We start from the raw sequence: 22,187 nt of genomic DNA, 5'->3' as shown, positions 1-22,187 counted from the left end.
CACGACCAATCAATGCGGTTCTACCTGGGTCATGTGTTACACATGCGCCGAAGGCAACTATGCAATTTTTGAAACAGATGTCTTCGAGATTTATACAAAAACGGAAACTTTACAGCATCTTAGAATCAAGTTTTACTAGAAAATGCGCTTATTATATGCCCATGTTATTAGAAAAGCTTTTTTTTCTGGAATTCGTTACAAAATTATGCGCAGCGAAATAATTTTAATCTATTCTAATTTTTTTTTAATTTCTATAAAAACCCTTAATAAGAAAGTTAATATCTTTGTATTTTGTATAGTGTATAAAATTTAATTTCTTTTCCAATGTAAACTTATATTGCTTAAAAAATATTGTTGATTGATTTGTGTTTGTGTCCATGTCGCACGTGTTAACATAAAAACATACAGTTTAAGGTTATAGTCATGTAACTGAATGTTTCGATCACACATCAAAAATTCAAAATTATTGTAATAAATAATGGCTAAACAATACAAGTATGATGTCCTATTTAAATACCATCATCTTATGCATCTTGGCTGATAATAATCATATTCCAGGACGTTATACCCCGTCAAATATTACCGAGATTATGTCGCACACAACATTCGTCCAGACGGGCGCGAATTTGACCATTACCGTCCGGTCATCCTCAACTCAGACTCGATATCAAACTTAGAAGGATCCGCAATTGCAAAAATTGGCAAAACAACAGTCATTTGTGGAATAAAAGCAGTAAGTAGCAGATCACTTTCATTTAAGTTTTAGTATTGTTGACTGATTGATTGATTGAAGGAATTTTGTCAACCAAAACCAGACAAACCTAATGAAGGCTTCCTGATACCCAACTTGGATCTGCCACCTCTATGCTCACCAAAATTCAAATCTGGCCCACCTAGTGATCAAGCACAAGCTGCCACCAAAGTAATTGATGACATTATTACAAACTCAGAGTGCATAGATTTGACTGATTTGTGCATTCACAAAGAAAAGCTTGCATGGTGCTTGTACACAGATCTGATATGTTTGGATCATGATGGTGCAATTATTGATGCCAGTTTGTTGGCATTATTTACAGCACTGAAGAATGGTGAGTGAAAAACTCTTCATTTATACATCACATAATAAAGAAAATTGTTTTTCATATAGTAAGATTACCAAGTGTGGAGTATGATGCAGCACTGGACAATAAAATTGTCAATCTTGAGCAGTGGCATCACTTGAAACTTCACTGCACACCAGTTTCAAGCACATTTGCCATTTTTGAAGAGTAAGTTAACTGATTTAACTGTTAACTTTTACTTTAATAAATAATTGTTTTCCATAGTGTGATATTTATGGATCCAACAGCAGAAGAAGAATCTCTCTGTCAAGGTATCATTACAGTAGTGACAAAAAATGATAAAATCTGCTCAATATTGAAACCCGGCGGCGCCACCATCGCCGAACCGAATCTTTTGGACTGCGTGAAAATGAGCACCGCGCGCAGCAAACTCCTCACAAAATTAATGGAGACTGCGAGTGAAGAGTCCAAAGATGAGCCGATGTACATGCCACCGAAATTAGAAGTATTATCCGCTTAATAAATTCCACTCTCTGTATTCGAAAGTAAGCTATTATTTTAAACATGAATAAAAGACGAAGCGTTCAATAAAAAAAAGTTTAATCATTGTATTCAGAAAGAATGAATCCCTTCAAGGTGTGTTTGTTAATGTTAACCATTTCTGAACGAGGACTTTCCGCCATGAATCGTGTGAATGTTTCTGCTCGAGAGATTAATACAATACTAAAAGGTATGTGACTAAACTTGCCGTTTACAAATGAGTGTGTGTTTGCAATCAATAATTTGACAAATGTTTCTTTCATTTTTTACACATATACAATTTGTTTTCAATTTGTTTCCGTTACCTAATTTATGCATTGTGAATCATCGATTCTCGTATTTTGTCGATTACCAACAGGACAACATGAGTTTTTTAGCCGAAAAGTTGAAATTTTTTACACATACGTAGTTAATTAGTCGTAATTATTATACAATGTCTTCGTCTTGTTTGTTTTTCGCATCTGCATCTGCCTTCAATCGTAGTCTTACATCATCTAAACATGTTTGTGTTCATTTTTTTACAATTTCAGTGATTAACAACAACTTTGTAAAACGAAAAAGGGTAAATAATAAAATAAAAGAAAAACGATTTCAATAAATAATAGATATACGTACAAATCATTGCTGCGTAGATAATTTAGCAGTACCTACTACAACGGACGCGTCAAAAGAAACTATGTACAATATTTAAAAAAGAACTTGCTTTGTTACAAATATATAATATTTATATATATGCAGTATGTATATATATATATATAGATAATTCTGGGAGTTGGGAGCGGAGGAAAACAATGTGGCTATTTACATTTTACAAGAAGTACCTAACACTTAAGAAATTTAACTAATCCGTAATTTTTGTTTTTCGTTTGAAGGCGCTGCCGTCCCCGATTATCATCGTCTTCGAAAATGAAAACAAAACAATTTACAATCTTACGCTGCGGTACAATTCCTTTTGCTCAAGATCCACATTTAAATGCATAATAATATAACACAACCCAAAATCCGTTGAAAAGTAGCGTCGGCCATTTTGAATTCTCAGAAAGAGTATTTGAATACATTGCATCATATTATTACATCATTTAAACGCCGCACATCAATCGCATGCTATTTACATGATTTCAATTAGTTCATTTCGCTACCTAATAACAAATACAACCTTAATTTGTGTTCGCGCCTTCCACCTTAACCACCGAGAGTTATTTGTGTTCCACTTGTCGGTGCTCGTTAGATTACTTACATTCAGAAATACAGTATTGTAAATTTTTTTCCACCAGTTACAATTTATAGGATATCCTCGTATCTACCGCGAATAGCTATACATTTGTTGCGCTACGTAATTTTGTTGGATCTAGACGAAGTGAATGCACTTTGTGATCTGATAATAGTTTGTCTATGTTAGGCTGGTACGCAGGGCGAAGAGTGCGTTTGTGATTACAAGTTTTGCGTACGCGCGCAGTTGGAACGAACGTGTGTGTTAGGCCCTCAAGTTGCTTTCGACACCGATATTGTCTTATCAGTGCGTTATTCGTTTGTTTCGCAGTTACATACAGTTCACGCCAGCACAACGGATGCAAGAATTATTTTCAAAATGATACACTATCAAAATTATTTGAAAAAAAGATTGATTAATTGAGCCGTTAGGATTTCTAGGGGTTTGAGGTTTGAATTCCTGCTCATTGCATCCAATCCGCTGGCAGCGCTTAGGAACAGTCGAGTTTCTGTGCAAAATGAAGAGAATTGAACGATAGCACATAATACAAATCTAAATAATAAAACATTTAACGTTTTCTTTGATTAATTAACAAAAAATTAATCTTAATGAGATCATAGTTTTAATATGATTGTGACAGTGACGTTTCTTCAGCTCAGGTGGACTTTTGTGGTGTGTATGTGTGTGTATTTTGTTTGGTTTCAATTGTGTTGCTTGGTTGGTTGTTGTTAAGTTCTATTTTGTTACTACGTTTATCAGTCTTTTGCCCTTATTTGTTTCGCGTCATTCGTGTGTCTGCGTGTCTGTTAAGTGTGTTCATGATACAAGTAGAAGAAAAAAAAATGTACAGATTAACAGTGATCAAATAAATTAATAATTAAAACAAAATAATGAGAAAAATAAAATTAAAAAAATCGGCGTGTACCACGATATCTATCCGGCTAAGACTAGTGTTATAAAAGTATTTACTCCCCGGGTGCGAGACGCGATCATTTTCCAGCATGGATCGCGCAACTAATTATTAAAAATGTCATCATTTACAATCATCACCAAGCGCGTGTGTGTCTTGTGAGCATTCATCGCGTTGCGTTACTGTTAATTAATTAATTAAGTGACTCGAATACTGAGCGCGCTGTTCTATGGAGGGTCCGACACATTTTGGCTAGATCTTCGCGCGATTTTGTTGAGGTGAATGTGCTGCGGCTGCGAGGCGGTCGCCTGATGAAACTGTTGCTGATTCGTAAGCTGCAGCTGCACCTGTTGATGCTGGAATTGCTTCTGAACTTGCTGCACGACGTTCTGCGTCACATCTAACACAACAAGAAAAAGTTCAATTAATAAAAGCATATTACAGTATTAGAAAACAAATTACAAAAGATGAAAACAAATAAACAAACAAAAAGAGAAGAAAACCCGTAATCTACATTAATTCCTAAAATAAAAACAATAAGTAAAAAAGAAGATCCCATCGCCATAGCACCATGCATTTTATAGAAGTGAATTCGGCTGTTAACTGACTTGCAGATTGCGCTGAAACAGCGCCACCAGTGGCGGCCATTTTGATGGTGATAGGCATCTGTCGCTGGACCTGCTGCTGGAACTGCAGGCGTTGGCCTTGCTGAAGCTGGCGCGGTCGTTGAATAGGCGTGACGAGCTGCAGCGGCGTGCTGTTCGCCGCCAGCACCGTGCCCTGCACCCCCGCGCGCTTTACGTTCACCCCCGTCGCAACTAATTGAGCTGTTTGTTAGTGGTTCACAAATGCGATTAGTTACGGCAAGCGACATGGCATGTTAAACTATCTCCGAAATTCAGTTTACTCACCTAAATTGCTCGTCCCTGCATTGCCCAGCACCACCGTCGGCGTGCCCGTTACATTACTGACGCTGATCGCGTTCGCAACGTTGCTATTATTATTGTTCACGCACTGCGTCACACCGGCGCCGGCCGCACTGTTCGCTGTCGTCGTTACCGGCACCGTCACTACCAAGCTCTGCCCCTGCAGCCCACCGGTGGATGCGACGTTTAAAAACGCGCGCATCGGCTGCGAGAAACCAGGCAGCTGCACCTGCACACCCTGCAAGCCTTGTATCGTCGTGTAGTTGAGGCCCTGCACGTTAATGGTCTGCGTCTGTGGCGGGGGCGACGCCAGCGGTGACATCTTCGGGCTCTGCACCGCGTATTGTTTGGGACTTTGGATGAATGTCGGGCTGGTGGGGTGTTTACTAGAACCGGACGAAATGCCGGCGAGCTTTTCAAGAAGCAAAGAGTTGGTGTTTGTCGACGCGATATCGGGTTGATCAGCGGCGGCTGTGCCCACAAGTAATGCAGACAGCGCCGCTTTACCGCCGTCATTGTGAGCGCGCGTTTGCTGCTTGGAGACCGTCACCGTGGTGAAGAAATTGCTGCCAGACACGGTCGATAGCGTGATCTGCTGCGGCTGCAGACCGGACGTGTCGCCGAGCGAACGATTGTTGTTCACCGATATCACATTAGCGGCGTTGAGTACGCGTGCATTCGTAGACATATTCGCCACGGTTATCTTACGCCCGACAAACTTCGTGCCCTGCTGCTGGCTGAGCAGCTGCGAGTTGTTGATGGCGTTTACGACCGCCGCATTCGCGTCGCTGTTGATATTGCTCGCTGGGGAGCGATTCAGGAGGTTTATTATTGCTGCGTTGCTACAGGTTGACTTTTGCGTTGTTTGCTTCGCGTTTGCTACAAAAATCCGAACATAAATTACATCTACATCCAAAATTAATTCAAATAAAACCTACCTGCTTGTATTTGTTGCACTGAATTCATCAACTTCGTGGACAATACGTTAAAAGCCAGTTCAGAGTTGGCATCCTGAGTTTGTTTATTCGTTTGCAGCTGCGCCTGCTAAAGAAACACAAGATTTAGCATATTTTTCGTGTGATTGTAAAGCGCATCTCACCAAAATGGGAACAGAAGCAGAGGCAGTTTGATGCGTCGGCAGCAAGTTGACGGTCGTGCCATTGACGACCGAATTAGCACCAGTGCCGGGCAGAGGTTGGTAGGAGACAGCTACGCTAGGCTGCAACGTAGGCGCCGACGGTTGAACAGGATGCTGGACGCCGCCCGCCGCCTGCTGCGGAGTCTGCACCTTAAAGCACACCTAGACATAAGCGAACACTGCGAAAGCGTGGGAAAGTGATCAAATTACCTGCGGATGGTTCTGCGCAAAGCAATAGTTAACTCGTACCGATTTACGCCCGCTCTCGGTGAAGATCTCCGTGAATTGCTGGATATATCGGTTGGCTTGCACGCGCGTGCCCAGACTAAACCGTGAAGCGACGCCATTACGCTCGCCTTTTTTATGATCCCTATCAAGATATAACTCGCCGAGGTATTCGCCATTGAGCGGTCGCTGCAGTATCGACAACTTCATTTGATACACGCGTCGTTTGTCCGGTTCCTTCGAATGCATGTTGGTTTCCAGCACGTATTCTTCCACGAGCTGCGGCTGGCAGTTCTCCATGTATTGTGGGAAGCCTGCATCGTCAACACTCTCGCGAGTCTCACGCGTTGGTGGATACGCCTTGAATTCAGCAATATCGACACCCTGTGAGGGCATCGCTATCGAAGGACTATCAAGACACGGCGCAGGAATTGGCTTAAGTTCTTCCCGCCTAGGCAGTCTCACCGTAGATGGCGCGCCGGTCCGCGACCGAGCTCGCAACCTATTCATATACTCATACAACTCCAGACCAGGCCGCTGCGTGTGCGACATCAACTTCTTCTTGCGATTAATCGTCACCTGCGAGTACTTCATCGCCGCACGCCGAATGCGATTCGTCACAAACAAATGCCGATTGTGCTGTAAATGTGCAGTACGCTCGGCCACCGTCGTCGATTTACTATCGAGGCAGAGCGTTGGATGATGCGCGAGCAGTATACGACTCTCAAGCTGCGCTCGCTCCTCGGCGCTCTTCTCTTCGGCAAGCTTTTGCACGTCCGCGAGTATACTTTGAAGCGTCGGCCGTAGCAGTACGTGGTGAATGGTGGCTTTATGCGCTGGAAACGCCTGTCGATAGTCGCGCACCTTCGCGATGATACAGCCGCTGTAGAAGAGGAAGCCGTACGCCGGCTCGAACAGATCGACGAGAAACGCCGGCAGTTCTTCCAGGTCTAGGTAGCGTAGCAACTCGGCGTCTTCGTAAGGCCATGGTTTGGTCTCCATCGTTTCGGCAGTGTCGTCTGTACATGAGTCGCTCAAGGGATGCATCGGGAACGTTATTGAGTAACCTTTATTACCTACAAAAATATTTTTCCCGTAAAATTAATTTCTTCTTTAAAACTAAAAATTTTACACAAACCTGGATATAAATTTAGAATTATTGTATTCAGTCTTTCTCTCGCAACCAATTTCTCTAATAAGTGCGTATTGCGTTTTAGTCCCTAAAAAAACATGTTTAAATGTGTTTTTTTTTTTTTTAATTCTGGTTAAGGATTTCTTACAGTTCTTAATTGATTGGGATCCTTGGCACACTCTTCTAGGTAAAGGTGCAGTAGTTTAGTGTGTATACAAAATTGAGGTTTCTGAGGCGTCGTCGAGCCGGCCGATGCATGCGGTGAGTCGTTATATGTTGGCACATTGTCCAGCACGGACAAGGAGGAGCGTTGCGTCGACAGTTTCGCTTTTTTGAAGCTTCTCTACAAAACCAATCACACGAAATTATTCATGCCCAGTTCAACAGTTAAAAAAAACTCATTGATTTAATTGCGCGCTGAAATGACTTATGCATGCATGAATTGCTGGCAGTTAAATTGATTGCTTACATTGTGGGTGCAGACCATTTTGAATGAACAATCACACAAGGAAGGTGTCACCTCACCCTCCTCATATGAGGCTTCCAGGCTTTGCATATTTCTCACCACTGCAATTCAACATTCAGCCCGAGTTTTCGTACAGATGCACACAATCAGAAACCAACTGCATAGTGCAGGTAATCTGAAACAGGACGAATTGTATTCTATTGCACTTGAGGAACAAGATGAACAGATGATTTGCATGCACAAGGGGAGCAAACAGCTAACCTCAACAGAATAACATTGTTTGTTGTTATTTTTGTTGTGTGGGTCGACGGTGCACCGTATGGAAAGCAGGTTTTCCACACGCGCGCACACCGAGTGGAAGACTTGCACGCGCGACGATTTCCCTTCGTTAATTGTTTATTGCAATTTGTAGGTCATTCGCCGCGCGCCGCCGTGTCTTGGGGAGACTCTTGCGGTTTGGTACTCACGCGAAACGTAACCTGCCGTCGTCGTCGATCCGCGCATCGTTCACTTACGCCGAGAGCGCGTCTTCGGCGAGCAGGAGCATCTCCTGACGGCGGCGCGATTCATCGACTCTCGCACCGCCACTCTGCGTGCGAAATCCGTGTGTTTTCCTCGCGCAGCACCTAACCCCTTTTTGTCAGATCCACCTAATCTTCGCACTCGGCGCACTCGGGGTTTTCGCTCTCAGGCGAGCGGCGCGTACATCTCGACGCCGGACGCGGTGCTGGATGCTGGCGCTGGTCACAGGCTCGCGGGATGCCTCGCGCGATTCATGGGTCCATTTAAAACAAACTTTTAGAAAACCCAGTTTACAAACATACTCAGCTCGTTCATACGGTACTGGGCAACTGCATGCATACACACCACCGCGCACACACACCGACGACCGGCGCGTGCATGAACGCAGGTGGCTCACGACCATCAGTAAAGTGCGCCTTTAGTTCCGCTTTCTGTCGCTAGGTTGCTCACGTTGTACTTATGAAAGATTTGTATGATGTACAAAACGTTGCGTAAAGCCAATATAAAATAAGACAAACTAAACTGTTTATTACAGTAAAAACAATTGTAAATAAAACTAAATTTATTATATTTGAATTTATTTTTACAAATTTAATTTAATTTTAATGAAATAAAATGATAGTGTTGACTTAATTTGATTAGAAAGTAATGAAAGTTAGTTGCCAACGTACTCTAACGGCGGTTTATTGAACTGTCATTTACTGGTTTTTCTTTGGAGAGAAATAATGTTTGAAATCAATTATTTTTATTTCTTCTGGTCACGCTACTCACTATTGCCACTAATAATCATCTTCGGTACTCAAAAACAATGCAAAAACAAACCAAAAACAAGAAATTGTTTTGTTTCAAGTTTTAATGCTTGTTTTCTAGTATTAGCTGACAGTCATTAGCTGTTTTTATCACCAAGAACTATGTTTTTGCATTGCGTGCCATTCGATTTAACTACGTTGAGACATTGAAAATACCTAATTTTATTCCCCTCTTTTGTTTTATGTTTCGAATCGTGCGAGTGTGACCGTCATTTTATTTTATTTGTGCACTGTACGTTTGTGTTTGTTGAATGTTTGCACACACTGTGAAAATAATGGCGTGGGAACAAAATTTACATTTGTTTCTGAACTATAATGTTAAAGAATAAAATATACTTAAACTTTTGAAGTATCTTTGTTCAGTAGCTATTCAGGGATATTCATAACGTGCAACATTAAAGAGATTAAAACACGGATTTTTTGCAATCACGTCACTTTTATTAAGCAAAATTCGTAATAAATCGTAATTAATTGATTGATTCAAGGAAAATGCATATGTTGTCGTTTTTATTAGCCCATAAATATTTTAATGTACTTTATATGTCCTTTGTCTGCTTAAAAGAATATTTAATGAGTGTCTGCGTTTATGTTTTCTTAATATTTACTTACTGACCGTTTTTGCTTTTTGCTTTCAGTTCCAGTTGCACGAACACAATTTTCACTAAACGGTCATCGATTGCGCATAGATATTGTTTTATTTGTACAGAAATTACGACAAAATGATAAATATTATGCCATTGTTTATTGTACACGTGTCTTAGACCAATTATTCATATAAAATGCATAAAATACATTCATTTTATTCCATAAACAAAGAAGTAAATTAAAAAATAAAAAGATAAAGTTTCATTTAGATTGCTCTTTTGTTTTAGTATGAAGTAGTGAGTAAAGACTATGTAGAGGCTAGACGAATAAATATGTGCGTCATAAAAGTAAACAAACAAAAAAATCAATTTATGTACTTGATTTATTACTTTGTGTTATCGTCTCTTCCAAAAAAGTAATAAGCATGTGAGAAATCATAAGAAAAATATTATATTTTATAAAAAAAGTTAATAAACACCTGTTTAACATATTCAATAGTTTTTAATTTGTTAAAAACACTTTTAATCAGTTAATTTGTTAAAAAATAAAACTTTTGTTCTATTGTAATTGAAAATCCATGTAATAAATGTTTTTTCATTATGTATTATTTTCGTAACAACATATTTAGACAATGTCTTGTTGTAATTTGTTGTCTGTCATTACTTTAGGGTACAAATTATTGTGATTATATAGGGAGTTCTTAATGTTCATAATTATTTTCGGATTTCTGTTATTGTTAAAATCAATTTACAACTTTAATAATCAAGAGAGTATTATAGTCATATATTTTGACCCAAAATGTCCCTGGGATGCACTTATTTGCTTTAAAGTTGCATGTATGTGAGTTGTAATAGTGGATGCACATTGAGTTGCAAAAGCCGCGTGCTGTGAACTCAAGCGCTGTGCGCATCGTTCTTAAATATAACTCTAAAAATGGGCGATAGATGTCGCTAGGATGCACATATTCGCATTCACGCGGACTTATCTTTCGCAACAAGATAGCGATAAATTGTGTTTGTTTACATTTTATGCAGAATTTCGTCAAACAGCAACATAAAACACAATTCAACTTTGTTTATGTCTAAACTATTGTGTTTTGGATAAACTAAGAATTATAATAGTATATTAAGTAACAAGTGGCTAACGAGAGTTTTAATCACGAAATTGATAATTAGCGAGCGTAGCAAGGTTTTAATCAATTGAGTGCTTCACAACCTTGATGCTTGCGCTATTTATTCTCCTTCCAGGTTTTTGTATTTAAACTTTTGTTTTTTAAGGTTATAAATGCTGCAAGCTCCATCCTCTGACTATCACCCGTGACTAAAGTACTTTAGTCACAGTTTTGGTCGCCCGTGTTTAAAATAGCACTTTTGTATCTCAAAACCGTGAAAATAACTGACGCTTTAAAGGTGGAATTAGAAAATAATTTAATGACTTGTCTAATTTTTTAATCTTTTCTTCAAATTTCAATTTTTCTTCAATTTTCTTCAAAGTTCAAAGAGATTTTAGATTTTGGTGCGTTTTATCATTGTTATAAAATATTTATGTAATTACACCACCTAATATGTTTCTAATGACCTGACCTTAACCTTTTTATTATTTAAACAAGTTTCAGATTACGACATTATTCAACTTCATATTATATTCATAAAAATAATTTAAACTAAAACAATTTATATTATTCACTGATATATTCATGCTATTTATTTAAATGAATTATAATATAACATTTTTCCCATTCTTTCTATTCTATTGTACCTATTGCATGCATAAATATAATAATAAAAAACCAAAGGTAGCATTGAAGGGTTGTCATGTCCGCGTTCGTTCATAACAATGCCCACCGCTTATGAACATATGGACATCCACCAAAGTGCTTGTTGTTATAAAATGGTCGATTTTATTTAATGGCGCTGGCGTGTGTGTATCCTTTGTATCGTTGCGGGGTGCCGCTTTACTTTTCACACCCCCGCTTGACCAATTGTCCTTGCATGTTGACAACAGGCTCGTTAGTTCCTCACCGTTCTTCGGCCGAGTCAGTTGGATATTTTTCACAATGACTGACGACGAGCCCTATGATCTGTGAGCATGAAAATGTCCCCCAGTTATAAGTACAGAACACGCACAAAAATTTAAAACAAGAAAGATAAATTAATAACGGACGGTTTTATTTTATTTTTTGATTTAGTGTAAAAGTGTAATATTTCATAATCAAAATGGCGCTTGTTGAGTACATCCTGCCACTTTTGTGCACAAATATTACCCTGATGCAAAATTATTGGTGTGATGGAGATGAATTATATCCGAATGGATTTAAACAAGGTAAATTTTCTTATTTTTATATTTTTTTTATAAATAAAAATAAATTTTTAAAATTTGAATTTGAATTTGAATTTTAAGATATAAGTAAAATGCGTAAACAACGACTGGCTGAATTGGCTAATGAATTGTCAATGGAAACATTTAATATTACCACAGTGGATGTAAGTTTAAAATGAAAATTTTGAGTAAATTTATAATCAACTTACAACGTAAATAATTTATTACAGAATATGCCTTTGAGTGGATTTAATGAAACAAATCCTGCAGCTATTCAAGGAGCGGGTACAGCTTTTGATTTCTTCAATATCATCCAAGAAAAGTACGGTTTTAAAGTAAATCTTCTCAAACCCAAAGATAAATCCTTGGATTTGGATAAAGGTGGAATTATGAGCATGGTACAAAGCGGGGTGAGTCTAAAATTGAAATAAATTATTACCTTGCCGCCATTTTTAACCTTCAACATAAACTACTCGATATTTTTTTACTCACACGATAAACAAATAACTTCACAACATGTTTAATGTTTTCTTTTAACATAAGTGCACTTTTTAATCAATTTCATAATAATAATATCAAAAAAACGTTAATTGATTGAATTTTAAACTGTAATAATCAATATTAAAATGGTACCCTTGAATGAACAAACAGTTAGGTGTGAAAATCGATGATAATCATGATAATAATTGATTTTTTAACTTCCTTTTGTTATAATCATAAAAATATCCACGTATAACGTGAACTTGTATGTTGTCACACTCAACACACCTCCATTGGTAAATTGACGTGACTTTACAAGCCCGTTTATCGACCAGTGGTCGCTACAAGTGTGAATACATTGAAACGCATTAACGATAATAAATATAGAAACACTTTTTTCATTTTTCCCTTGAAAATGTTTTTCTGTATAAAAATTGATGAAATTCTTTAGGAAGTTGATCTTGGAGTGGCTTTCCTACCGGTACTGACAACATTCAAGAATGTGATTGATTACTCTCGGGCTTTGGACGAGGGTGAATGGGTAATGTTAATGAGACGTCCCCAGGAATCCGCGACAGGATCAGGATTGTGGGCACCGTTCACGTTGGACGTCTGGTTATTAATTCTGCTGTCTTTGATTGTCGTTGGTCCTGTTATCTACGCTTTGATTTTATTGGAAGTTAAATTATGCCGTGATGCTGATTTCCTTTGTACCCGTTACCAGCGTGCGTTTGGTTTGTGTACGGTGCTTTGCTCAAACAAGGAAGCACTTTATCACCAATTACAGGTAAATATTTAATGTTTTCCTGCCTTATTTTGTTTTATTTTAATGAATTTTTGTAATAGATTCGTCACGAATGTTGTTTGCTACCTGGTGGATCTTTATTACCATTCTAACGGCCTTTTACACAGCGAATTTGACTGCTTTCTTGACTTTGAGTAAGTTTACGCTGCCCATCACCAAACCGGAAGATATTGGCAAGAAAGGATACTCATGGGTTGCCCACGTTGGAACTGCTGTTGATGAAAGCATGAAATCAGAAAATGTAAGTATTAAAATAGTAAATAATTTGTTTTTAATAATTTTTTAATTAATGTTTGAATTTTCAATTTAGTCAACACTTCAAAGCTTGGCAAAAGGCTCAAAATATGAAATTGTGGACATGGAAGGACCTAGCATCTTAACAGATTGGGTAGAACGACGAAATTACATGTTCCTTGGAGAGAAACCCACTGTTGAATACCTAATGTACGATGATTACCGCGCAAAGACCAATTATTCAGAAGACAAACGCTGCACGTTTGTTATAACTCCATTTACAGTCGTTACTTATTCCCGAGCATTTGCCTATCGTAAAAACTTCAAGTACTATGAACTGTTTGATGAAATGTAAGTTTTTGACAAAGTAAAACTACAAAAAATACAATTATCATTATTTATATTACAGAATACAACATCTCTTTGAATCTGGCATAGTAAAATACAAAATGCGTGAAGATCTACCCAACACCGAGATTTGCCCGATGAATTTGGGCAGTAAAGAACGCCAACTGCGAAATTCAGATCTCTTGATGACTTATGTACTTGTTGGTGCTGGATTTGGTGTAGCAGCTGTAGTGTTCATCATAGAACAACTTCTGCGATTCACCGGTGCTCACAAATCAACGCATGCATCAAACGCGCCGAAGATGAACAACTTCTTCTCGGAGAAGAGTATTCTACGCAGTAACAAACGCGATGGCAAATTCAAATTCGCTACTTTCACTGATAATAACAACGTGAAGGGTACACTATGGCATGAGATGAATACAGGCTCGCAGGCTCCAGCACCACCGCCATATCATGCCTTGTTTCAACCACCGTTTCCTAACAGTCCTAATGGAGCTAAGAAGAATATCAACGGACGTGATTATTGGATTGTAAAGTCGGTTTATGGCGAGACCAAGTTGATTCCTGTGCGCACACCTTCAGCACTTTTGTTTCAATATAATAATAATTAAGATATTTCACTATTTTGATGATAAACTTTCAGCCGCATCAAAAAACGCACAAGGAATAAATTTTACATTGAAACAAAGTGATAGCAATAATATTACGCACAAAAAAACGATTGAAAACATGAATGAACACAAGCAATTTAAATTTTAAGTAAAACAAGTGATTATTAACGTTTATTTATAAATTAGCGTGAGTGTGAGATGTTATTATTAAATGCATGTCAAAGAAATCTATTCTTGTAATAATTTTGTTGTGATCTCACAGAAATAAAGATTATGTTGTGTAGTGTGTAGATAATTACAATTCTTTTAACTTAACCTTAAAATTATTTAATAAAGCAATGTTTAAGCATGATTCATAATGATTATGATCAAATTATAAATAATTTAACATAGAAATTAGTATTATTGTTTGGTTGGTACAAAATGTTGATAATAGTTTCTTGTGTAATCCACCATCAGATCCATTTGACATTCTGGAACATCACCGACATGTTGAGCTGGTGATCCTCCATATCTAGTGAAAGATGGAACTACAGTATCAGGTGCTAGGATTGTGTTATCTTCAATAACACAGCAATCTTTCAAGTGGCACCTTCGACCAATCACACAATTTTTACCAATGTATACATAAGATCCAATTATGCCTGCATTCACCACTGTTTTCTCTCCAATGTAGACATGATCTCCAATGTTCAGGGCAAAATATGCAACACTAAACAACGTTTTAATGTGAATTAAAAAGTAAGAATATATGTCTAAATATGTAAAATGCTTACCCAACATTAAACTTTTTGTGTGATGGTCTAATTACAACATCTTTGCAGACAACACCAAACCTCCCCATTTTTATGTTTGCCAAGTCACCTCTAATAACTGCATCTTCCTGAACTATAACTTTGCCTAAGAGAATGATGTTTTGTGAGCCGCAGAGAACAGTTTGGCGGCTTATTTTATTACCAGATGTCTATTAAAAGTAAAATAAATTAAAATTTTGTATATAGTGTTGTTTAAAAACTTACTGTTTCAATATACGATCTTAAAAGGTACGGCATATCGTGCATCTCCATGATTATTAAATATTAATAATAATAATACACTAGAAAATAATATTCGTCTAAGTTTAAATTACGAATTGTTGTGAATCGTTCCTTAATGTTGTTATATTTTGATAAATTGCTGACTTTCTGATCAGATGAAGGTTATACTGTCGGATATCATAAAGCTTCATAAAATGATGTATAGATGTCGCTGGTACCCCGAATTAAGAATTTATTTTATTTTTATGTTCGTAAAACTAGTTTAAACGTCTATAAATAAATAAATACAACACAATCAAAACATAAGCATCAAAGCTTATTGAGTTCAATCATCTTAAAAGTAATAGAATCATGAGGGGGTTCAACTTTAAACAAACATTTCTCATTTTCTTTCAATGCGTCATATCTCATTCTCCACATTTCTCGATAACCGCAACTTTCCAGTAATTTAGCGCTGTAATAACTCGTGCAAATACTGTAAGCCAAGTCACATTGCAACTCTTTAGTCATTACACTTCTAAAATAATCCATTGCCATTTTACAAACGCCGTCTTTCAGCCATTTTGGATGCGTCGACGCAAAACAATGCTCAATAATCTTCTGTGATTCCGGATATTTTCCAAACAAATCCGTTTCATTCTTCAATCTCTCCGCTAGATTATTATAAGCTTCATGTAAAGCACTCGGTTTTGCAGTGAATGTCCATGAACTACATTCGTCACCAGTATTCTTTGATCTAGTTTGGATTTCTTGCAAGTAAACTCCTACAATTTCTTCAGTCCGCGCATCCAAGGCAATCACATTCGCATCCGATTGAATACACCGTTCAAATACTTGTTTCATCACAGTTTGATCATTTTTATTACCGGTTATATTAATACTCTGAGAAATAGGTTCGTTGTTGTTGAAATGATCAAGTAAAAAATCCACCGAATTAAAAACTAAAGAATCGGTTTGTTTCAGCCATTTTAGAATGACTGGACGGTTTAAAACCTTTGTTTTATACAAAACACTACTCATATTTACTGAAATGATGTTTAAGTAAACACGCAGAAAGTGTGTAGAAATATATAACACATTTTATCTAAAAAAATACAAGTTTAAAATGTATTTAGCACAAAATATGCAGAATTTATATTTCAAGGGTGAAATTATCAAAGATAAACTAATTTATAATTTGTTTAAGGTTGTTTCTATTACAAACAAAACAATAACATTTAGTTTAACATAAGTTATGAATATTTAATTTAATTCTAATAATTTACAGGTGATATTATCATGTGGTGATTCAGTTGGAAACAAAATATTTCCATTCTCCTGATAATCTCGGAACTTTTTCGACCAAATCTCTTTATATCCGCACTTTTCAAACACTCGTGCGCTGAAATAACTCGAACATATCACAAAAGACAATCCACAATTGAATTTTTTAGCAATCACACTACTGTAATACAAAAAGTAATCAATTAATCACTGAAATAAACAGTTTACTTTGACTTACTTGGCATAATCAACAAGAATCTGACTAATTCCATCTCCTTGCCATCCATCTCCCACGGATAAAATAGCGTGATCTAAAATAGCATCTACTTTTGGATACTTTTCAAACAGGCGCATATCCTTTGCGATTTGCGGGATCAAATCCAAAAACTTTGCATATCTTGGCGTGGGATTCCAATTCGGATCCTCACCTTCTGTCTCTGTGTGTTCATCTGCGTTGCGTTTCAAAATGTCGTTCAGTAACACACCGACAAGATTACCATTTTCATCCAGTGCTACAACTGACGCACCGTGCGGAAAACAGTTTTTATAAAGTACATCCAATGTGGTTACATCTTGCGGGAAGCTCATTAAATCAATGCTGCGATTCAGCGGTTCATTCGGATGAAAATTGACGCGTAAAAAGTCCAATACTTTCGCTTCAAGCGCATCGTTAACGTTCAACCATTTCAAAACAAGTTTTCTTTTTGTGCGTAGCGTCGTGTGATGCGCCAGGTATTTATCGTTGCTCATGTTGACGCAAATGTAAATCTAAGAAGGTAATAATACTGTTTGATTCTGTAATATGGACTGAACTGAACTACTGAGCTCAATTCAGTGTTGATCAATTGAGGCGCACTGAATTGGCAATTTGATAACAACGTGATTATAAAATAGTTATGTAACTGAGTGGATGGATGGCGGCTAATCTCAGTGATAAAGTTGTTTGTTGTTATACAAAACGAATCAAAATACGCCGGTTTGTTACTACTCACCGCGGTGTGATGCGTATGTTTGTGTCGCTGAATCAAGGACAACGAGTTCGAAATATTTCAATACATAAATACATAAATACATAAATAACATTGGACGTGTTGGTTGTTGGACGATAATGGCAGCGCATAATAACATGTCGGTTATGACCGGAATGCACAATTATATACAAACACAAATATAAATCAAATAAATTCTTTAGTTTTATTTAAGATAAGTGAGCTCTGTAATTACTGTCATAAATTTGTCATTTTGAAATGAAAAACACAAAAATTCAGTGGAATTAGATAATATGGTCTAAATTATCGTATTTTTTAGTAAAAGCTTCAATTATGGGAGGACAAATTGAACAGAGTAATTTTCTATATTATTTATAATTATGTGGAGGTAATAACTTTATTTTAATGGTGTTTTAGTTGCCAAAATAGCTGTTTGTGCTGTCATTATTTTGGCTTGCGTAAAAATAATTTTACGATAGTGATAAAAATTTTATTTTAATTTCCTGTAAACTGCAATGGGAAGAGACGAAGAAAACGGTATGAATTAATATAGAATTAAATGTACATTTAATTTAACCACATATTATTTTAGCTCTGAAGATTGTTTGTTTTTTGTTGATTGCATTGGCTGTTTTGAAAGTGATGCGTTAAACACCAGAAGAAAATTGACTTAAGAAACAATACTTTAAAACAAAAATGAAAAATAGCAAATTTGTTCTTGTATTTTGACTTAAATGTAAAAAAATAAAATGTATTGAGGCTGAAAAATCAATAACTGGTTTGAAAATGTTTGAAAGCTCACACAGAGCCATCTAATAACGCAGCTTTCAAGTTTCACAAATGGTTTGAGTTCTAGATAAAACAGAGCTTTCAAAACTTTTCTATTACAGTGCGTAGTATGCAACCTTACATTCTGGTATTGTATTCATATTTTATCATTTTATAAGCGTATAAATATTGTTTTTCTATAAATAATAAACTTCTGTTTTAAGTTTTCTATTGTTTACAGTAAAAAGAAAGCAGTTAACAGCATTTTCACTGAAATAAAACTAAATTTACCTAGAAATCGTCAATATTAACGCAAAATTAATGTTTTCCGAAATATTAACTAAATTCTATGTGTTTAAAATTTGTATTTAATTAAATATTTAAGCGCTACTTTAAACAAAAGCCCTAATTCGTCTAAAAATTATTTATAAACTCAAATATTTGCAAATAAACGAATTTATTTCACAAATATAAAAATTTTGAAACTTTCCCACAATCCAAACATTCCCACCTAATCAATTCCAATACACAAACGTGCGTTATCCCTAAAACCAAATTTATTTCAATAATAAATTGAATGTCACACTTGGTCATCCGATATTTACACTTTCCGCCGATGTCCAAATAAGAAAAGGATGTATTTAGACGCACACGAAAATCCCGAACGTGAGGTGCATTGTGAAGACTGACACGTGAAGACCGCGCGCACCGCACTGCTGGGCATTCGCGCGGCCCGGGGAAGTTGAGAAAGTCTAAAAGAAATCCGGAGGATGCTTGAAGGGCAGGTGTATTGTGCGCTTGTCGAGTCCAATCATTCCCCGCAAGAAGACGGCCATTCACAGAGGTGTGGACAGCCATAGAGCGCTTGTCAAACAACCCGTCAACAACAGAGCAGAGTAGTACACCACGGTCCTTCACGTGGCGATCCAAGGAGACTCGCGTCTGCATCATCCGCAAAAAAGGAATTTATTCTTCTTTTATTCAAGCTCCACGTTTACCGATCGACATTTCAATCTGAAGATCAAACACAACACGGTTATACAGATAGATATTGATTAATTCGTAATCAGAGGAACATCAGGATCACGCATGATATTGATTTATTCATCGTAGGTGAGTCATGCGTGGAGGAATTCTAATTGAAAGGTGAGAATAGGGCAAGCGATGAAAGCATGAATGGTACGTCATTATGCATTCGGAAAACCGCGCATTTTTTCTGCATAATACGAAGAATTCGCAAGGGCAACGAAGGGACTCTTAATGGAGACGCGGGCGGCTTGCAATTAGAGATAATTAGAGCTGCAGTCGCCGCGCCAACACTTTAACTCTTCAAGTGGCGGCTGCGCAGATTAACTAACGATGTTTAATTGGATAAGGTCGTTCGGCAGTGTTTAAAATTAAACTCGCGCATGAATTTTTATTTTTGTGTGGAAAATCACAAATTTCACCATTTAGCCAACGGATTGCAGGAAATATCAGTCTATTAAACATCTGTGAATTCCATTGACATGTGCGGCATGTATGCACACATTGGAAATTCTTGTAATGCAATTTATAATATAATTCAGCGCAAACATTCATCAAGAATCTGCGCACAGCGCTGCACAAACGACGTAATCTTGCTCCTCATAAATCTCGTAATTAATAAAATAGAGTGACTTTTGTGCGATTGTAGCATCACGGCGAATTCAAATATATTAAACGATTAACAATGCGAAGAATGCGATTCTTGCGCGCGCCGCATGATGATTTGCACTTGCGAAATATTTTAATTCACCTCTTACGCTGAATATCGAATGAATCATGAATGAAATCGAAGGAAACGAGCACAGAGCAACATCTGCAGATGTGCGGAGCATTCTTTAGCCGTTTATAGCGCGTTTATAGAAGCTTTATCTCTGCGAACGCTGCACATCTTCATCTTCATCCGTCGGCAGCGCGCTCGATATTAACACTACAATTTGTGCGCCGATCGACACAAAAGCCACACAATGTCGACGAATTCAACGCATGTATACAGTAATTTTATAATAAACTCAACAACACGCACACCTTGTGCCCCGGACAAGAAAATAAAAAAAAGATGTGATGCAGATGATGCGATAGAATAAACGCGATGACAAACGAAACTGCATTTACCTGCATCTGCGTGCCTGCTGAATGTTATTTTCGTTTTAAAAACAAGTGCGGCTAATTTAACCATCCGGGATGATGACAAAAGGATGCCCTCGTCACTTTTCGGCTGACATAACCACTCACTAGTTGCAACTTATGTGTGATACGATGAAGAGCATCAAGTTTTCGACAATGGAGCTTCGAAAATGCCGAATTTTACATTCATCGATGTGACAAATATAATTTTATACTTTTTTCTGCTTTTGACAATGTATTTATATTTATTCTTGATGTAAAGATGTTTACTTTTTGTGTTGACACTGTTTTGATCACTATTTGATGTATTTATAAAGAAATCTAGATATTTGATGCTTGTGATTGAAATTGGAGCACAGCACAAACACACAAACACAGATTTTAGTTTTATTTGGGTACAGTTCTCGTCGAGGTTTCAAAATGACTGGCGAGGGTCAAATTGAAGCTTCAAGCTCAGGATGCTATTTTGAGCTTGTTAAAACAATGCTGGCCAATCGCTTACGAACCACATTGTTCTGTGTAAGTACTTATAACCCTTTGGTAATATTTTACAAAAAAGTTTTTGCTTTAAAATTGATAAATTATTAAATGAAAATTAAAATCCTGAATGCTTCATTTGAATATTATGAAATTATCAGAATTTCATTTTGGTGTTCGGCTTTCTAGGCCCATCGGGGATCAAATTCAAAAAGTAGAAAAGTTTATGATTGCGAATGTACTTTCAGCCATTGCTGAGCAGCACCCGCTGGGAGGCAAAACTCGCGCAATCCGCATAATAAAAATCATACTTACATCTTCGTCTAACTCAATAATTATGAAATCTGCTGGTCGTGTGGATGATGTATAATGGTGATGTTTGTCGTATGCTGCTAGCTCACTTCTTCCTGTGGGGTTTCTTGGGTCCCTCGTTCCATCCGAATCAGAAACCCCTTCGTTTGCACCCCGTGCGCCGCACTCCGCACGCCTTTTACGCCCCCGGTGTGAGCTCGCCTTTGTCGCAGTGCTTCCCTCTTCCCCATCAACAATATAGCCATAATACAGGCCGTTTCCTTCTGACGTATGCGTTTTTTTCATCCGCCACGTAGGAAATCCTCCCAATTCGTCCTCCGCCGCGCCTCCGCAAACACTTTTTCCGCACGCGCTGCGCTGGGAGGCGCGGCAAAGAATATTTGCGGAATTTCGTCATCTTTCGTATGCAAAAATATGCAAATATCAATGAAAGCTCTCAGCGGAATGAGCTTTACAATTCCGCGCGGTCGTCAGCGGCGGGGGAGAACGCCGGTGGTGGTGGCGAGAAGAGTTGCGTGTGATTTTTTGCTCTCCTTTCGTCACTTTCTTTGCGTTCCCCTCTTGTGGCACACAGGATGGCAGGAACGCCCCGTGTTGAGGGAACACACCCAGGAACAGAGTTGAAAAAAGCAAGGAGCGTTGCGACGACGCGGCGGGCATTAAAAAAGTACGCTTCGGCAAGCTTTTCACTTCTCTGCCCATTCAACAACTGCAGGGCGCGAGGGGGAGAACAAATGGGACCCGAGTAAACTATGGTTTACCATTTTGCAATATGGAGGACAACCGCATATGTTCATATCAAATATAAAATAAATTTCAAAAAATATTCACGAATTTTTTTATTTTGATTTTTTTTAAGAAAAAAA

At 37.6% G+C, this 22,187-nt stretch overlaps 5 protein-coding genes and 1 long non-coding RNA gene across 10 annotated transcripts; 3 read left to right on the top strand and 3 right to left on the bottom strand.

Annotated features, from left to right (window-relative positions):
* Nucleotides 1–335: 335 nt before the first annotated feature.
* On the top strand, nt 336–1,658 carry LOC135792741 (exosome complex component RRP43-like). Its single transcript, XM_065303442.1, has 5 exons — nt 336–495; nt 559–733; nt 794–1,088; nt 1,148–1,268; nt 1,326–1,658. The coding sequence occupies exons 1-5, from the start codon at nt 479–481 to the stop codon at nt 1,579–1,581; spliced, it is 864 nt and encodes a 287-aa protein (XP_065159514.1). The 5' UTR covers nt 336–478; the 3' UTR covers nt 1,582–1,658.
* Spt20 (transcription factor Spt20 homolog) lies at nt 1,645–8,485 on the bottom strand. 5 transcript variants are annotated; one of them, XM_065303436.1, is made up of 10 exons: nt 7,870–8,485; nt 7,612–7,783; nt 7,291–7,485; nt 7,149–7,230; nt 5,996–7,086; nt 5,747–5,947; nt 5,586–5,691; nt 4,633–5,526; nt 4,330–4,548; nt 1,645–4,121 (listed from the first exon to the last, which is right to left on the bottom strand). In XM_065303436.1, the coding sequence occupies exons 2-10, from the start codon at nt 7,696–7,698 to the stop codon at nt 3,949–3,951; spliced, it is 3,048 nt and encodes a 1,015-aa protein (XP_065159508.1). In that variant the 5' UTR covers nt 7,699–7,783; nt 7,870–8,485; the 3' UTR covers nt 1,645–3,948. The 5 variants fall into 5 exon arrangements, with proteins under 5 accessions (XP_065159508.1, XP_065159507.1, XP_065159509.1 ...); XM_065303435.1 differs by having other exon boundaries at nt 8,076–8,485; XM_065303437.1 differs by having other exon boundaries at nt 5,747–5,935; nt 8,076–8,485.
* A 2,996-nt stretch (nt 8,486–11,481) lies between these two features.
* On the top strand, nt 11,482–14,619 carry LOC135792738 (glutamate receptor ionotropic, delta-1). The gene is given in 8 exon segments (XM_065303440.1): nt 11,482–11,846; nt 11,925–12,007; nt 12,074–12,253; nt 12,775–13,026; nt 13,029–13,110; nt 13,170–13,369; nt 13,439–13,713; nt 13,772–14,619. Coding segments are annotated over 8 exon segments (1,731 nt in total). The 5' UTR covers nt 11,482–11,740; the 3' UTR covers nt 14,325–14,619.
* DCTN5-p25 (Dynactin 5, p25 subunit) lies at nt 14,461–15,546 on the bottom strand. Its single transcript, XM_065303443.1, has 3 exons — nt 15,344–15,546; nt 15,101–15,288; nt 14,461–15,036 (listed from the first exon to the last, which is right to left on the bottom strand). The coding sequence occupies exons 1-3, from the start codon at nt 15,389–15,391 to the stop codon at nt 14,727–14,729; spliced, it is 546 nt and encodes a 181-aa protein (XP_065159515.1). The 5' UTR covers nt 15,392–15,546; the 3' UTR covers nt 14,461–14,726.
* Nucleotides 15,547–16,530: 984 nt separating this feature from the next.
* On the bottom strand, nt 16,531–17,517 carry LOC135792395 (arylalkylamine N-acetyltransferase 1-like). The gene is made up of 2 exons (XM_065303021.1): nt 16,863–17,517; nt 16,531–16,805 (listed from the first exon to the last, which is right to left on the bottom strand). The coding sequence occupies exons 1-2, from the start codon at nt 17,372–17,374 to the stop codon at nt 16,604–16,606; spliced, it is 714 nt and encodes a 237-aa protein (XP_065159093.1). The 5' UTR covers nt 17,375–17,517; the 3' UTR covers nt 16,531–16,603.
* Nucleotides 17,518–17,647: 130 nt separating this feature from the next.
* On the top strand, nt 17,648–18,388 carry LOC135792397 (uncharacterized). Its single transcript, XR_010548302.1, has 3 exons — nt 17,648–17,968; nt 18,031–18,150; nt 18,206–18,388. It is a non-coding gene; the product is annotated as an uncharacterized lncRNA (long non-coding RNA).
* Nucleotides 18,389–22,187: the final 3,799 nt, after the last annotated feature.

This window comes from Atheta coriaria, unplaced genomic scaffold (genome assembly GCF_025399875.1).
Source record: "Atheta coriaria isolate IRGN ID8LTWV9N9 unplaced genomic scaffold, Caltech_Dcor_3.1 hic_scaffold_5_pilon, whole genome shotgun sequence".
NCBI classification, from domain to species: Eukaryota; Metazoa; Arthropoda; class Insecta; order Coleoptera; family Staphylinidae; genus Dalotia; species Dalotia coriaria.
This window is presented reverse-complemented; position numbering and strand designations above follow the sequence as displayed.

What these genes read in the sequence shown, in the direction of transcription:
- LOC135792741 (XM_065303442.1), top strand. An exon ending in TCATTTGTGGAATAAAAGCA is followed by an intron (nt 734 to 793) that starts GTAAGTAGCAGA and finishes GATTGATTGAAG; the next exon opens with GAATTTTGTCAACCAAAACC. An exon ending in ACATTTGCCATTTTTGAAGA is followed by an intron (nt 1,269 to 1,325) that starts GTAAGTTAACTG and finishes TGTTTTCCATAG; the next exon opens with TGTGATATTTATGGATCCAA.
- Spt20 (XM_065303436.1), bottom strand. Translation starts at nt 7,698, where the DNA reads ATGCAAAGCCTGGAAGCCTCATATGAGGAGGGTGAGGTGACACCTTCC. An exon ending in AGTGCAACAAATACAAGCAG is followed by an intron (nt 5,527 to 5,585) that starts GTAGGTTTTATT and finishes GGATTTTTGTAG; the next exon opens with CAAACGCGAAGCAAACAACG. An exon ending in TGCAGGGACGAGCAATTTAG is followed by an intron (nt 4,549 to 4,632) that starts GTGAGTAAACTG and finishes ACTAACAAACAG; the next exon opens with CTCAATTAGTTGCGACGGGG.
- DCTN5-p25 (XM_065303443.1), bottom strand. Translation starts at nt 15,391, where the DNA reads ATGGAGATGCACGATATGCCGTACCTTTTAAGATCGTATATTGAAACA. An exon ending in TAAGATCGTATATTGAAACA is followed by an intron (nt 15,289 to 15,343) that starts GTAAGTTTTTAA and finishes TACTTTTAATAG; the next exon opens with ACATCTGGTAATAAAATAAG. An exon ending in CACAAAAAGTTTAATGTTGG is followed by an intron (nt 15,037 to 15,100) that starts GTAAGCATTTTA and finishes AACGTTGTTTAG; the next exon opens with TGTTGCATATTTTGCCCTGA.
- LOC135792395 (XM_065303021.1), bottom strand. Translation starts at nt 17,374, where the DNA reads ATGAGCAACGATAAATACCTGGCGCATCACACGACGCTACGCACAAAA. An exon ending in ATTCTTGTTGATTATGCCAA is followed by an intron (nt 16,806 to 16,862) that starts GTAAGTCAAAGT and finishes TTTGTATTACAG; the next exon opens with TAGTGTGATTGCTAAAAAAT.